This window comes from Engraulis encrasicolus, chromosome 9 (assembly GCF_034702125.1).
Source record: "Engraulis encrasicolus isolate BLACKSEA-1 chromosome 9, IST_EnEncr_1.0, whole genome shotgun sequence".
In the NCBI taxonomy this organism is placed as follows: domain Eukaryota; kingdom Metazoa; phylum Chordata; class Actinopteri; order Clupeiformes; family Engraulidae; genus Engraulis; species Engraulis encrasicolus.
The window spans coordinates 14,082,393-14,094,392 of NC_085865.1; the positions used below are offsets into that span (position 1 = coordinate 14,082,393).

General features: G+C 39.9%; 1 protein-coding gene across 2 annotated transcripts; it reads right to left on the reverse strand.

Annotated features, from left to right (window-relative positions):
* Window positions 1-1,889: 1,889 nt before the first annotated feature.
* LOC134455502 (gamma-glutamyl hydrolase-like) lies at window positions 1,890-10,790 on the reverse strand. 2 transcript variants are annotated; one of them, XM_063206591.1, is made up of 9 exons: window positions 10,561-10,787; window positions 9,716-9,824; window positions 9,171-9,221; window positions 8,921-9,005; window positions 6,363-6,501; window positions 5,435-5,541; window positions 4,578-4,668; window positions 4,120-4,254; window positions 1,890-3,403 (listed from the first exon to the last, which is right to left on the reverse strand). In XM_063206591.1, the coding sequence occupies exons 1-9, from the start codon at window positions 10,661-10,663 to the stop codon at window positions 3,282-3,284; spliced, it is 942 nt and encodes a 313-aa protein (XP_063062661.1). In that variant the 5' UTR covers window positions 10,664-10,787; the 3' UTR covers window positions 1,890-3,281. The 2 variants fall into 2 exon arrangements, with proteins under 2 accessions (XP_063062661.1, XP_063062662.1); XM_063206592.1 differs by lacking the exon at window positions 4,578-4,668 and having other exon boundaries at window positions 3,266-3,403; window positions 10,561-10,790.
* Between the last annotated feature and the right edge of the window lie 1,210 nt (window positions 10,791-12,000).

A 12,000-nucleotide genomic window follows, 5' to 3' on the forward strand; every position in this document is an offset into this window, starting at 1 on the left:
CAGTGGTTCCCAACCTTTTTCTTCAGGGACCCATGTTTTTACTATTGTAAGCTTTGGTGACCCAGCGCCCGCATGAGAGGAAGTCACTTGATACGCTCTGTCTCCTCACTCATTTTAGTCATCATTTTATTCCTCAATTCGTCTTTGTTCAAAGACAGAATAAATGTTTAATGCACTTAAATTTTGTTGCTTCTATGCATTTGTCATTTATTCAACATGGGCTACATATGGTATTAAAATGAAACCCCTTAAAACTCAAGAGGGCTTCGCGACCCCCCGTGGATCTTTGGCGACCCATAGGTTGGGTCCCGACCCATAGGTTGGGAACCACTGCTTTATTGTATCTGGAAAACCTTTTCCTGTCAGTGAACAACAGAAAGTGCCTCTCAGGATTATTGAGCTGCTGTAATAAACTTGCCAACTTGTCTCCTTTGGTTCTTTGCTGCTGCACGGGACATTCATGAATGATTGCCTATTGCCTTTTTTTTCTTCTCAGTAAAACCATATCAACACTGTCACACATTTATTCTCTGGACACCCTCTTTGGAGTTTAACGCATGAGCAATGTTTGGGCCAACATTTAGGTACATCATTCTTCTAGTTTCAATTTTTAAATAGTTCGGTGTACTGATCCACCTCAACAAATTACTATATGGTGAAAAAGGTTATGTTCATTAACCGATTAAGTCATTCACTTAATTATCTGTTTTACATTTGATTATTGTTTATAGTAGATTAACAGTGTTGGACACCATATTGATGTGCAATATTGTAATTTATTGAGATGCACCGGCAGTGTTTATAAAAGGCGCCTTTGTGTAGTTTTAATGTAAAGGAGTATAGACTCATTCATGTATTACAGTATAATGTGTCTGATGACTGAATCAGATCAGACCTGCTGCTGCAGGGGTCACTTGACATCTACACTGCCCTACAAAGCAAAAAGGCAGTAACTGCGCAGAGCTCCAAACTGAGTAAAATGACTTTTAAATGATATTGCAATCCAGTCTAAGTAGTTTTGGTGACATAATTGACAATCGGCAGTTTTGTTACCTCACATTACCACCTTTTGTGCAGATGAATCATTTTATTTAAATTTAAACTTTGATATATATGTCATTTAAGTCATAGTAACTAATGTTCCACAACAACGCAGTTAGGCTACTGCCTTTTTGCTTTGTAGGGCAGTACAGTACCAGAGAGAGTAGAGAGAGAGAGGTTCCATTGGCCCATTGTTTCCGGGTTCTATTATTGGGGGGGAATTCCCCCTTTAGGCAGACCTAGGCAGACCTGAGGACTGTTCTATTCAATGCTAGGAGCATTATGACACGCCCCTTTAGGCAGACCGGAACCTGGTCATTTTAGGTGCCCATAGCAACCTATTATGTTGGCATATCTCTATACTTAAAGAATCTCTGACAGTACTCTTTGGGACATCTCCGGTCTGTGTTTTTGAAGTGACTGAATACACACCAGCTGTTATGCTGCATGCCATTGGAGGCATTGGCATTTGTGACGCTCACAACACAGGATACTGTACTCTGACCTTCCTCACATTGGATCCTACCCAGTTACAGTTGTCACGGCAGTAGTTTCTTTTCATTTGGACAGTTTGTCAGTTTAGAAATGTGTTCTGCCTGAATCTTAACCTCATCCAATTAAACAGAAGCATTATAATCTGAATATATGAATATTAAAAGGTTTATTTTAGTCCACCTGAAAACTATTAAGTGTTTGGCATCAGGGTGCTTCACCTTCCCTGCTGTAAATTGCCTTTGGGTTGGTCTCTCATGTTAACACACATGTTGTTTGTGAGTAACAAAAATAACACCTTAACAGAGGCAGTAAATGACCCATATGACACAAATAAAACGCAATGAACAATACAATTGAAAATGGACATGACTTTATATCACACACTGTACTTTATAAGACAAATATGACAGAACAACGAAAAATTGTGTTCTTTGTGACCAGCATAGTCAGAATTTAATGCACAAAATACAGACCGGCTATGGCCACCTAACCAAGCATTTCATAAGTTATAAAGTTCCTTAAAAAGTGAAGTGACACACACACGTGATTTTCAACAAAGATGAAAATCACACACAAACACACACCTTGTCAAATAGAAAAATAAAAATCAATTTTCATTAAATAATGAATTCTGAAGGAATCAAATCATTATCAAGCCCACATTGTCAAACCCACCCTAAATACACAGATTGAAAATACACAAAGACAATTCGAATAAAAAACATGGTACAAATGCAAAGGAAAATATCCCTTTGTGACATACAATCAGTAGCACAACCCAGCAAGGCACTAGAGAATATTTTTGAATCTGATATGATTGAGTTATGAAGAAAATAAAATGTTATTGACAAAACTTAAGTGCGGATCACTGAGGCAAAGAGCCCTGGTGCGTGTAACATGAAGCCAATTGGGGGGCACTGTGGCAGAGCACGCTGCTAAACCCCCCCATGTTAGGGCTTGCATGCCCATAGAGACCCAGGTTCGAATCCAGCTTGGGTCATGTCCCAACCCTGCCCCATCCCTCTCTCGCAAGTCACTTAATGTCATAATCTCCGCTTATTAAAAATAAATAAATGAAGCCAATTAACTCTGTCTGCAAAGATGATGCAAGTACTTGCTGAATCAAAACATCTTTAAACAGGTCAGTTAGGCATACTACCACATTCCTTAGTCTGGGCCTTCCTGAAACCAACTCAGAGGTCACAGAAGGTGCTCCATGTTGTTTGTTGTATTGATTTTTTTGTCAGTGCAGAGGTATACTCTAGTGCAAGAATATATCGTTGCTGTCCAGCAGAAACCTTGTATCTCAACTATTTTTGTTATTATTATTTTATATTCACTTTTTTGTTCATTATAAAATATAAATCCCATTCGCTTAAATCCCATTCACTAAATCAGTACTACTGGCCAGTCTCCATAAGTACAGGTCCTTCTCAAATAATTAGCATATTGTGTTAAAAATGGGAAAATAAATTACTTTAACACAATATGCTAATTATTTGAGAAGGACCTGTATATGTGCATGATAAATTATTTAGTAGCCAACTTTTAATGTTGAAATAATTATTTGATTAGAAAATAGTGATTACTAAAATAAAAAGTAAAAAAAGACAATGAAAAGTGACGATAAATAATTCTCAATCTTTCAGAATATATTATACAGGCTGACAGGTTGAGAGGGATGACCCTGAATTGTCAAGTGGTACTTTTTTTTCTACCTGGACTGTAAACTGGCCTTAAAGTTCCTACTCAAAGAAGTAGATCTGTTGGAAGGTGGAGGCCACTCCAGGGAACACAGGGTTGTAGTTGTAGATCAGGTGTCTCTCTTCCTCATCTAAGCTGGCAAATGAATGAAAATTCTTCTTTGCTGAATGAGAGAGAGAGAGGGGGAGAGATGTATCTGTTAGATTTTTCAGTCCATGCTTTAACTTGGAATTGAATTCTCTTGTTAGAATAGTAATGGATTTATCACAAACAAAAAAACACCAACACAGCTCCAACACTCCCTCATGCAACTGATTGTGTGATTTGAAAGGAGATTGGCTAATTCAGGGAGACACATGTGCTGTGTGAAAAAGCAGAAAAAAATGCATTGCCAACTCATTGTCATTGTGAAACCCTCACCCGTGCAAGGGGCAGCCCCCAATGGTGCCCGAAAGGGAGCAGTGCAGTGGGGCGGTACCATGCTCAGGGTACCTCAGTCATGGAGGAGGATGGGGGAGAGCACTGGTTAATTACTTCCCCCACCAACCTGGCGGGTCGGGAGTCAAACCGGCCACCTTTGGGCTACAAGTCTAATGCCCTAACCGCTTACCCATGACTGCAGGGGCAGTGATCTCTCAGTCTCTTAGAACCTGCTTACACGTACTATGTGGATATTTTTGAAAATGTGTTGACTTTGGCCTCTCGTTTACATGTAAGCAAAGGTTTAGAAAGTACATTTAAAACTCACCTGTCACAATGGAGTTTTTAAGTTTTTAGTTTTACATGTAAATTCATTTTTTTAAATCTTCATTTAAAAATGTCCGCATATGTGTAACTAGCACCTTAGCTATTGAATATGAAGTGGCAACAGCATAGTACCCTCATTGACGAAGAAGTTTGCCATGTAGAAGGTGGTTTGAATAGCAGACGGTGTGTGGGTGTAATACGGTTTGCTCCACTCAAAGGCATTCTTCTCTGGGTGCCACTGCGTTGCATACACAGGGTAACTGTAGGCTGTTCAGAGAGACATTTATATTATTATATATCAATGAAAGCATTAAACACATTAGACCAACAGATACAGTAGACACAGCATTTGACAAAAGTGATCTGACTGGTAAATCAGCATTGATGCATCAGTAGATACTCAATGAAATGCAGCATTAGAGATTTACCCAGGTATTTTGGTAACAGTGGTAAGTAAAACATGATGCCCCGGTGAATTTCATAAATAAGGATTGATTGACAAGGGTGGTGCACACACCATTCTCTCTCTATCTCCCTCGCTCTCACTCTCTCATTGATTCACTCACACACTCACACACCCGTCCTCTTACCCTCCATGGTCGACACAAACTCGGTTTCTCCATCAGTGTTAGTGCTCAGAATTTTGTAGAATTTCTTTAAGGCCTCATTCCTTAGAAAATTCTGAAAACAAGACAAATTGAATAACTAAAAACCATTGTAGTGGTTGATAATGTTAAGCATTGGGCTATTGTGCAGTGGAATTGCCTTATAATGTTCTAAACAGAGGGATAAAAATATAAAGCTGCCATGTATTTCTCCAATTTTCACTAATTAGCAGTTCTACTGCAGGTCTATAATAATGTGACTGCTCATTGGTTAATTGACATCATCAGATGGTTCAAAATGGCTATCAGGTATATTGTGTTTATACTCTCTGAAGTGGAGAGTGCCAGCTCTGTTGGTAACACTTTTTTGTAAATGAGTGGGAAATGTTATATTAATATTTTTTTTGTAAATGAGTGGGAAATGTTATACAGTATTAATATTTTATATCAATTATTTACAGTTTTTTCTAAATTAATACAAAAACATTTTAAAATGTTTGTGTTGTGTCCTCAAGTGCCACTAGGTGGCAAACGCGGCACCTAAAGGACTGTTCAGTGACATTGAACCTCAGAAGAAGACTCTTCACTACAGATACCGGTCACGGACCTTACGTGCTCCTGCTGTTCTATAACTTTGCAATTATTTAAGTAAAGTTTATATTTTATACATTACGCCTCTTCCTTCCTACTCACAAAAACACAACAGTTTGTAAAATCTTGAACATATTATTTGTAATAAACTTTGAAAAATGTTTTGTTCATCATTAGTTAAGTATTTATAATGTTTTTTTTATGCATCCATTATTATAAAGCGTTCACCGCTCTGTTCTGGACTTTCAGACCTCTACAGAGATGCTCCAGGTATGGGAATTCTCAGTGATGTTTTCGGATGCCAGAGCTTCCATCAAACTTGGTGGAAACGATCGGAATAGTCTGCTTTCGGCTGCATCTGCACAGAATATTTCACAAGATGGTGCATGCCCTTTAAATTCCACTGTAGAAATAACCATTTCATAGCTGCCTTGACAATATTATGCAAAAAAGGAATATATCTTAAGAAATAAATGATCTGATTACACTTTGTCATATCTTTATCACTGTTAATCTACGTACATTAAGTTTTAGCCTGAGAAAGTTTGGTACTGGCACTGATAGCAGCTGAAGATATGCTGCAGAATATGTGTGTGCATGCACTTTTTGTGCATGAATGCGTTGCCGTGAGAATTTTATGTTAATTTGGTGCACTGTAGACTAGAGCACAGAACTCGCGCGCGTACGCTGCAATATTGACAAAAGCGCGAGGGGTGATCTTCCGAACTTCCATGTTTTCACTTCTATCTGCCCCCCAGATGATACCTCCAGTATCATGCAAAGTGCTCCAGAGGTCCTGAAGCAAGTACAGTATATGTGCACTCGGCCGCATGCAGTTTTATGCATAGTTTTAGGCACACAGGAAGCCTTAGTGTCATTGCTATTGTTGGCATTTGTTTAGTCAAACTTTTGCCGATAAGCCATTTGCTTGTCATGTCTAACGTCTGACTCATTTTACATTTTCCAGCCACATTTATTTGGACTATAGGCTGGACTTTATGTACTATAGGACTATAAGCACTTAAAGGTATTTTTTTGTGGGGGAAGAGGGAAAGCATGTCCCTTTTACCTCTAATGCACTTTACTTGGGAATCTGTTATTATTACTGAGTGTTGTATGCCATATACAATTTTGTTGCCTTTTTGACAATGACAAATAAACTCTTTAATCTTGACTTACCCTTTGTGAACTTCAGTGGCAGAGAAACCCCAGTAGTGTTGGTGTGAGACAGAAGGTCCTCGCCACACGTCAGGAGCAGCAGCTGTTCAAAGCCCAGACATGTCCCCCACACTGGGAAGTAGTCTCCCTGGGACGCAGCCTGGTTAGAAGATAATGACTTATTTTTCGTAAAAGCAGACACAACATGGGTAGGAGTATGGCCAGAAATGGTATGACAATCAAAAAGGTGAAATACTTCAGCAGCAGTATGATGAGAAATCAGTGTTTCAATTTCACACAGTTCATTTTCTTTCCTAGGATGCTGCCTAGGTTTAAATTCAATTTTGTGACAATGACATTTTCTTGAGTATGGCTTCACATTTTACTTTTCTTAAGGATAGAGTATGTCATTTAGTAGTTTATTTCCAGAACTTATGCTGCCCATTCACAAATGTTATCTTTTTTTGCAAATATTAGCCACCACAAGTATTCATTATGACTTGGACATTTACACTTTTCTACATTAATAGGTGGATTTTCTTCATGTCCACCGTTTTGAATGAACAGTAAGAGACATATTTGAGAGCAAAAATGAATGTACTTTGATCAGACCAGTAAATGTTAACTACTTCATGAAATAAACATTCATGAAAATATAAAATTTGTGAATAAGCAGTATACATAATTGTATCTTGTATCTACAATTGTGTCTTTCATTGGGCCAAATCTTAGCGGAGGTGTCAAAAGTAAAAGTAAAAGTAAATTCATGGTACCAGTCAAGCACAAGCACATGTGTATTACATAGCTGTTACACCATTTTACTGCATTACACCCAATGAGATCGATAGACTGTGTTACTGGAAAAACACATAAAACTTAACAAGGACCAACCACAAACTTGATCCAACCAGTGCCGAGTCGCCTGATCATAAGACAAGTACACAGGCCAACTGCTTACTCAGATAACTTTTGACACCCCTGAATGTTAGTAAGCTGCCATTGTAACAACAGTATGAACAACAGTGGTGAGGGGAGGTCTAAATTACCTCCGCCAAGGATGTCAAACTCAGGCCCGGGGGCCAAATTTGGCCCGCAGAGCCATTTTATTTGGCCAACAAGATCATTTCAAATGTGTATAACAGTTGGCCCACATACACTATAACTGTATAGAGTATTAAGATTTGAACATGAAAATTCTTATATCACAGGAATATGAGTGGGCCCAGGCCATTGAAACAACTCACACTCAAATGCAATAGAATATGCAGACACATTTGAACTATGATGGGAATCTGTTTAGACATCAATTTAAACATTTTTTTTTTTTTTAACAAAAATGGACTAAAAATGCTGGAGTTTGGCCCGCGACTTCGCTTCAGATTATGATTTTGGCCCTCGGTCAATTTGAGTTTGACACCCCTGACCTACGCCAAGGAGGTTATGTTTTCGGTCACGTTGGTTTGTCTGTCTGTCTGTCTGCCTGTCAGCAGGATAACTACAACAAATTGTATGAAACTCTGTGGAGTTGTTGGTAATGACCCAAGGAACAAGTGATTAAATTCTAGTGGTGATCCGGATCACGAACCGCAACCAGAACCCCGGAACCCCAAGTGACCGCAAATTGAATTGCGGACAGGGCGAATTTTGACATTGCAGTTTCTAACTCCACAAAAAGAATGCAGAAAGTCTTAAAATAAAACTAGGGTGTAAATGTTACGATAGGAGAGGTCAGGGAAAAGTCAGTGCACTCAGATTAGACACAACACGACCATTATAACACATCTCCCTCAGCCCCAGGTGAGGAACAGCATTGACTTTTTGGGGCTGAGACCGCCCATATAAGCAGGTGGAGGTGAACTCTGGGGGTTGAGGATCACGCCGGGAACAGCAGGGTGAGAGCCTGCCAGTGAGCGACGTGACCTCTTGCACTTGGACAACTTTGGATAGTTCTGTTATTGCTGTAGGGTCAAAGACGTCCAAAAAGGAACTGTCATTCAGTGTAACAAATACCTTCTGCTGACTGTAACTGTAAGAAACATGTCTCTTTTTATTTTATTTTTTTCCAGTGAATTCATGAAAGCCTCGGCTGTCATCCATTCACTTGAAACAATTTAAAAATCATGTTTTTTTACAGTTACAGCCAGCAGAAGGTATCCGTTACACTGAATGACCGTTTCTTTTTGGACGTCTTTGACCCTGTATTACGAACACGGTCGCATGAAGAAAAGGAGACCTACTCCTATTGCCTGAACGGACGATGGGAAACGCATGGCTTGCAGTGGTCGGCAAGCAAGAGCTAGGGCCCAGTTGGTCACCGTGCAGGGGGGTGACATGCAACATGACATGCAACACCACACTAGTATCTCTCATACTCTTTGCCACGCTATTGCACTACACCAGAGTAACCAGGCAGGTAAGGGTGATAACCGGTCGCGCCATATAACAGAACATAGTCAAATGTTCTCTAAAACAGCTTCCTTGACGGAGGTCTGCACTCTTCAAGTGCATTTCTAGTTCTATTTCTGACAATATAAAGCCAATAACTGTATTCCTTCATTGGGCCAAATGTTATTACTGACCTCGATGGCAAGCTTATAAAAGATTCCAGCAGCTTTGGCATAGCCTGAGGACACAAGGCTAACTCCACCGCCGGGAAACAGGACACTGAAAAATAAAATAATGCAACGTTGTTAAAGTGATGCCCTACAAGTCGCCCTACACATTGGAAGAATGCCATACACGCAACAAAACACAGAAACATGTCTGACAAAAGCCCAAATCTCTGTATCAAATACAGTATGTATATTATATACATTTTATGATCATTACCCATTTATGGACTTGAACAACTGAGTGTATTCCTCTTCGGTTTGATTGACCCTGTAAGACATTAAGGTTGTTATATGAATGTAGAGTAGAACTGTCACTTGTCAGATTGAGCTGCATACAGACAGTCATCATTTTCAAATAGCCTCATACAGTAATGCATGCCGTTTTGCCACTGCAACACTGGACTGGTCATTGAAAAGACCTAACTACCATAGTATTACACTACTATGACATTACACAGTCCTAACTACCATAGCATTACACTACTATGACATTACACAGGCCTACCTACCATAGTATTACACAATGCATAGATACGCTGCCAAGAGCGGTCATGTAGACATTAAGCCTATGCTTGGCAGTGCCGAGGAAAGGAGAAAGCCATTCAAGTGTTTCTACATTTATATGCAAACGTGAAACCGGAGTTTTTAGAAAGATTTGTTTTCAGAGGAAATATCTCCATTTGTGTGTAACCAAACAAAGGGAAAGGTCTTTGTTTTTGAAAATACCCGGTTATGTGTAAATAGTGTGCATGTCTCTCTTACATCACAGGGACCACTCGGGCTCCGGCTGCCTCCAGGAATTTGACATAAGATGCAGCGATGTAGGAGTTCTGCTTTGGCTGTGGTTTATACACCTCTTGGGCCAACACACCTGGGAAAGAGAAGAGTAGAGAAGAATAGAGTAAAGTAAGACTAGAGTAGCATATTTATACCGGAGAAAATTAAAGCATCTAGTAGCATGCATGAACAAATGATAGCCTACACAAGACATTACACTGCACAACTTTAAGCATGTAAAACATACAGCACACATTTACATACATTTAGCCATCGGCAGATGACACACACACACACACACACAGCTGTGGTTTAAAGAGAAAAAGTAGTGGGTCATCGAGCCATCTATCTCACATTGCTCCGTGGCTGAGGACCCTGAGACTCTGGCCGAGGTTGAAGGTAAAGAGAGGAACTGACAGCCACTCACGTGACTTAGATTTTCAATTTTTCATTCAAGCTGATTCAGCTAAATTAGGGCCTACTTTAGGGTACATTACACTTTGCTGACGGTTGCTTGCTGGGTTATGGATGCTGCACTAAACTGCATTCAATTCCTTATGTTTCCGATGTTCGAACAAGTCAAAAAGGTCACCATTTCCAATCCAGTAGTAGGCTAAACGCCAGGCAGCCAAAGTAGACATAACCAGCGGACTGAGTCACACGTACTGATCAGTGATCACACGTCGTAATGGTGTCACCAAAAGCATGCATTAATCGATAGTCACACAAACATTTACATTTACGTTTACGACTCAATTGTCACATTGCAGACATAGCAGCAAATTTACCAAAACAACATTTTGCGCTGTGCGTCCGAGTGACCCACTCACCAATAATTGGCCTGTCATTTCTCTTATTGGAGATCCTCGTAATAGAGGCTGCGGATGTGTCATGAATAAAAAAACAAAATAACAAGAGCTGAAGTAGGCTCATAATTGTTGACAATATAGGCTACGGCACAACAACAAACTTTGTGAAGGGCACCACACACACGTCTGCCATCAGATCATGCTTGTGTTATGACACAGCTGGCAGTAGGCGGGGCCGTCACAGGGATCCAATGACTGGTCCTGACCAGAGCCGCTCACTCCTGACGCCATACATGGCTCCTCCTACTTACCATGAGTGGCACAGTACAGCACATCACAGCAGGTAAGTCTGAATACAGTGAATACAGTGTGTTCGCTCCAAGAAGCATATATATTTTAAATTAAACCAATAGAGTTTGAAATTGAAGTTTCTAAAACTCTGTTTGTACATGTAAACAAGAAGCCCAAACTGTTGCATTTCCAAAAATATCTAGCCTATGTGTGTGGCCTAAACAGCATTTTAGGGTCATTAGCACACTAAAAATAAGGGGAACACCAAAACAACCAGCAACAAATTACAAAAGTAGGCTTAATTAATTACTGTAATCCGTTCATTTTTGCTGTAACGCAGTAAGGCATTTCAGGAGTGAAAGCTGTAATATTGCCAATAAATGCTAGGCCTAGTGTTTTTACTGTAATCTGGTGGCCTAAACCAGACTAAATGTGAGATTAAATGTGAATATTCAGTCTGGCCCCGATCAATGAGACATTAGAAGATTGCTGATGGGAACCACTCATTGTTTTTCAAACTATGTCTGTGCCTATTGGCCAAGGCTTTGTCATCACTCCCTCAAAACCCTGTCCGCTTTGCATGCAAAGATTCAAAACAAATCTCCTGCGTTGTGATTGATCTGCGAGTTTCAGGGCCTGGGGCATTGTCCGAGGCTAGACCCACTCGCAGGCAAAAATAATTCAGTGTTCAATGTTCCAATGTTCAGTGTTCAATGTTCAATGTTCAGTGTGGTGGGTCAGAAAGAAGTTATTCCTGAACCTACTTTTTAGTCTCCATGCTGCTGAAACACCTCAGTAGTGTAATGTCTTACATACAAACAGATCCCCCCCCCCCAAATGCCCCCTTCAACATTTACCCTAAGACACACCTTATACCAAAAAAATGACAAAAATTGACATGGACATGGACATTGGACATAGGTATAAAGCCATCATCAATCATCAGCAGTCCCAGTATATCCCATAGCACAAGTGCAAAATCAGCAAGGGGTAAAATCAACATGGCAGATAATAACTACACAAGTGTAATCCCTTCTCAGACCTACTGAAACAGGGTGCAAGATCAAGATGTCATTTTTTGTTATGTAACCGAGTGGAGGTACACTGATCAAACAATTTGACTAGATCCATCAAAAAGTGACTACGCCAGTCTCCTTAAAGGGACACTGT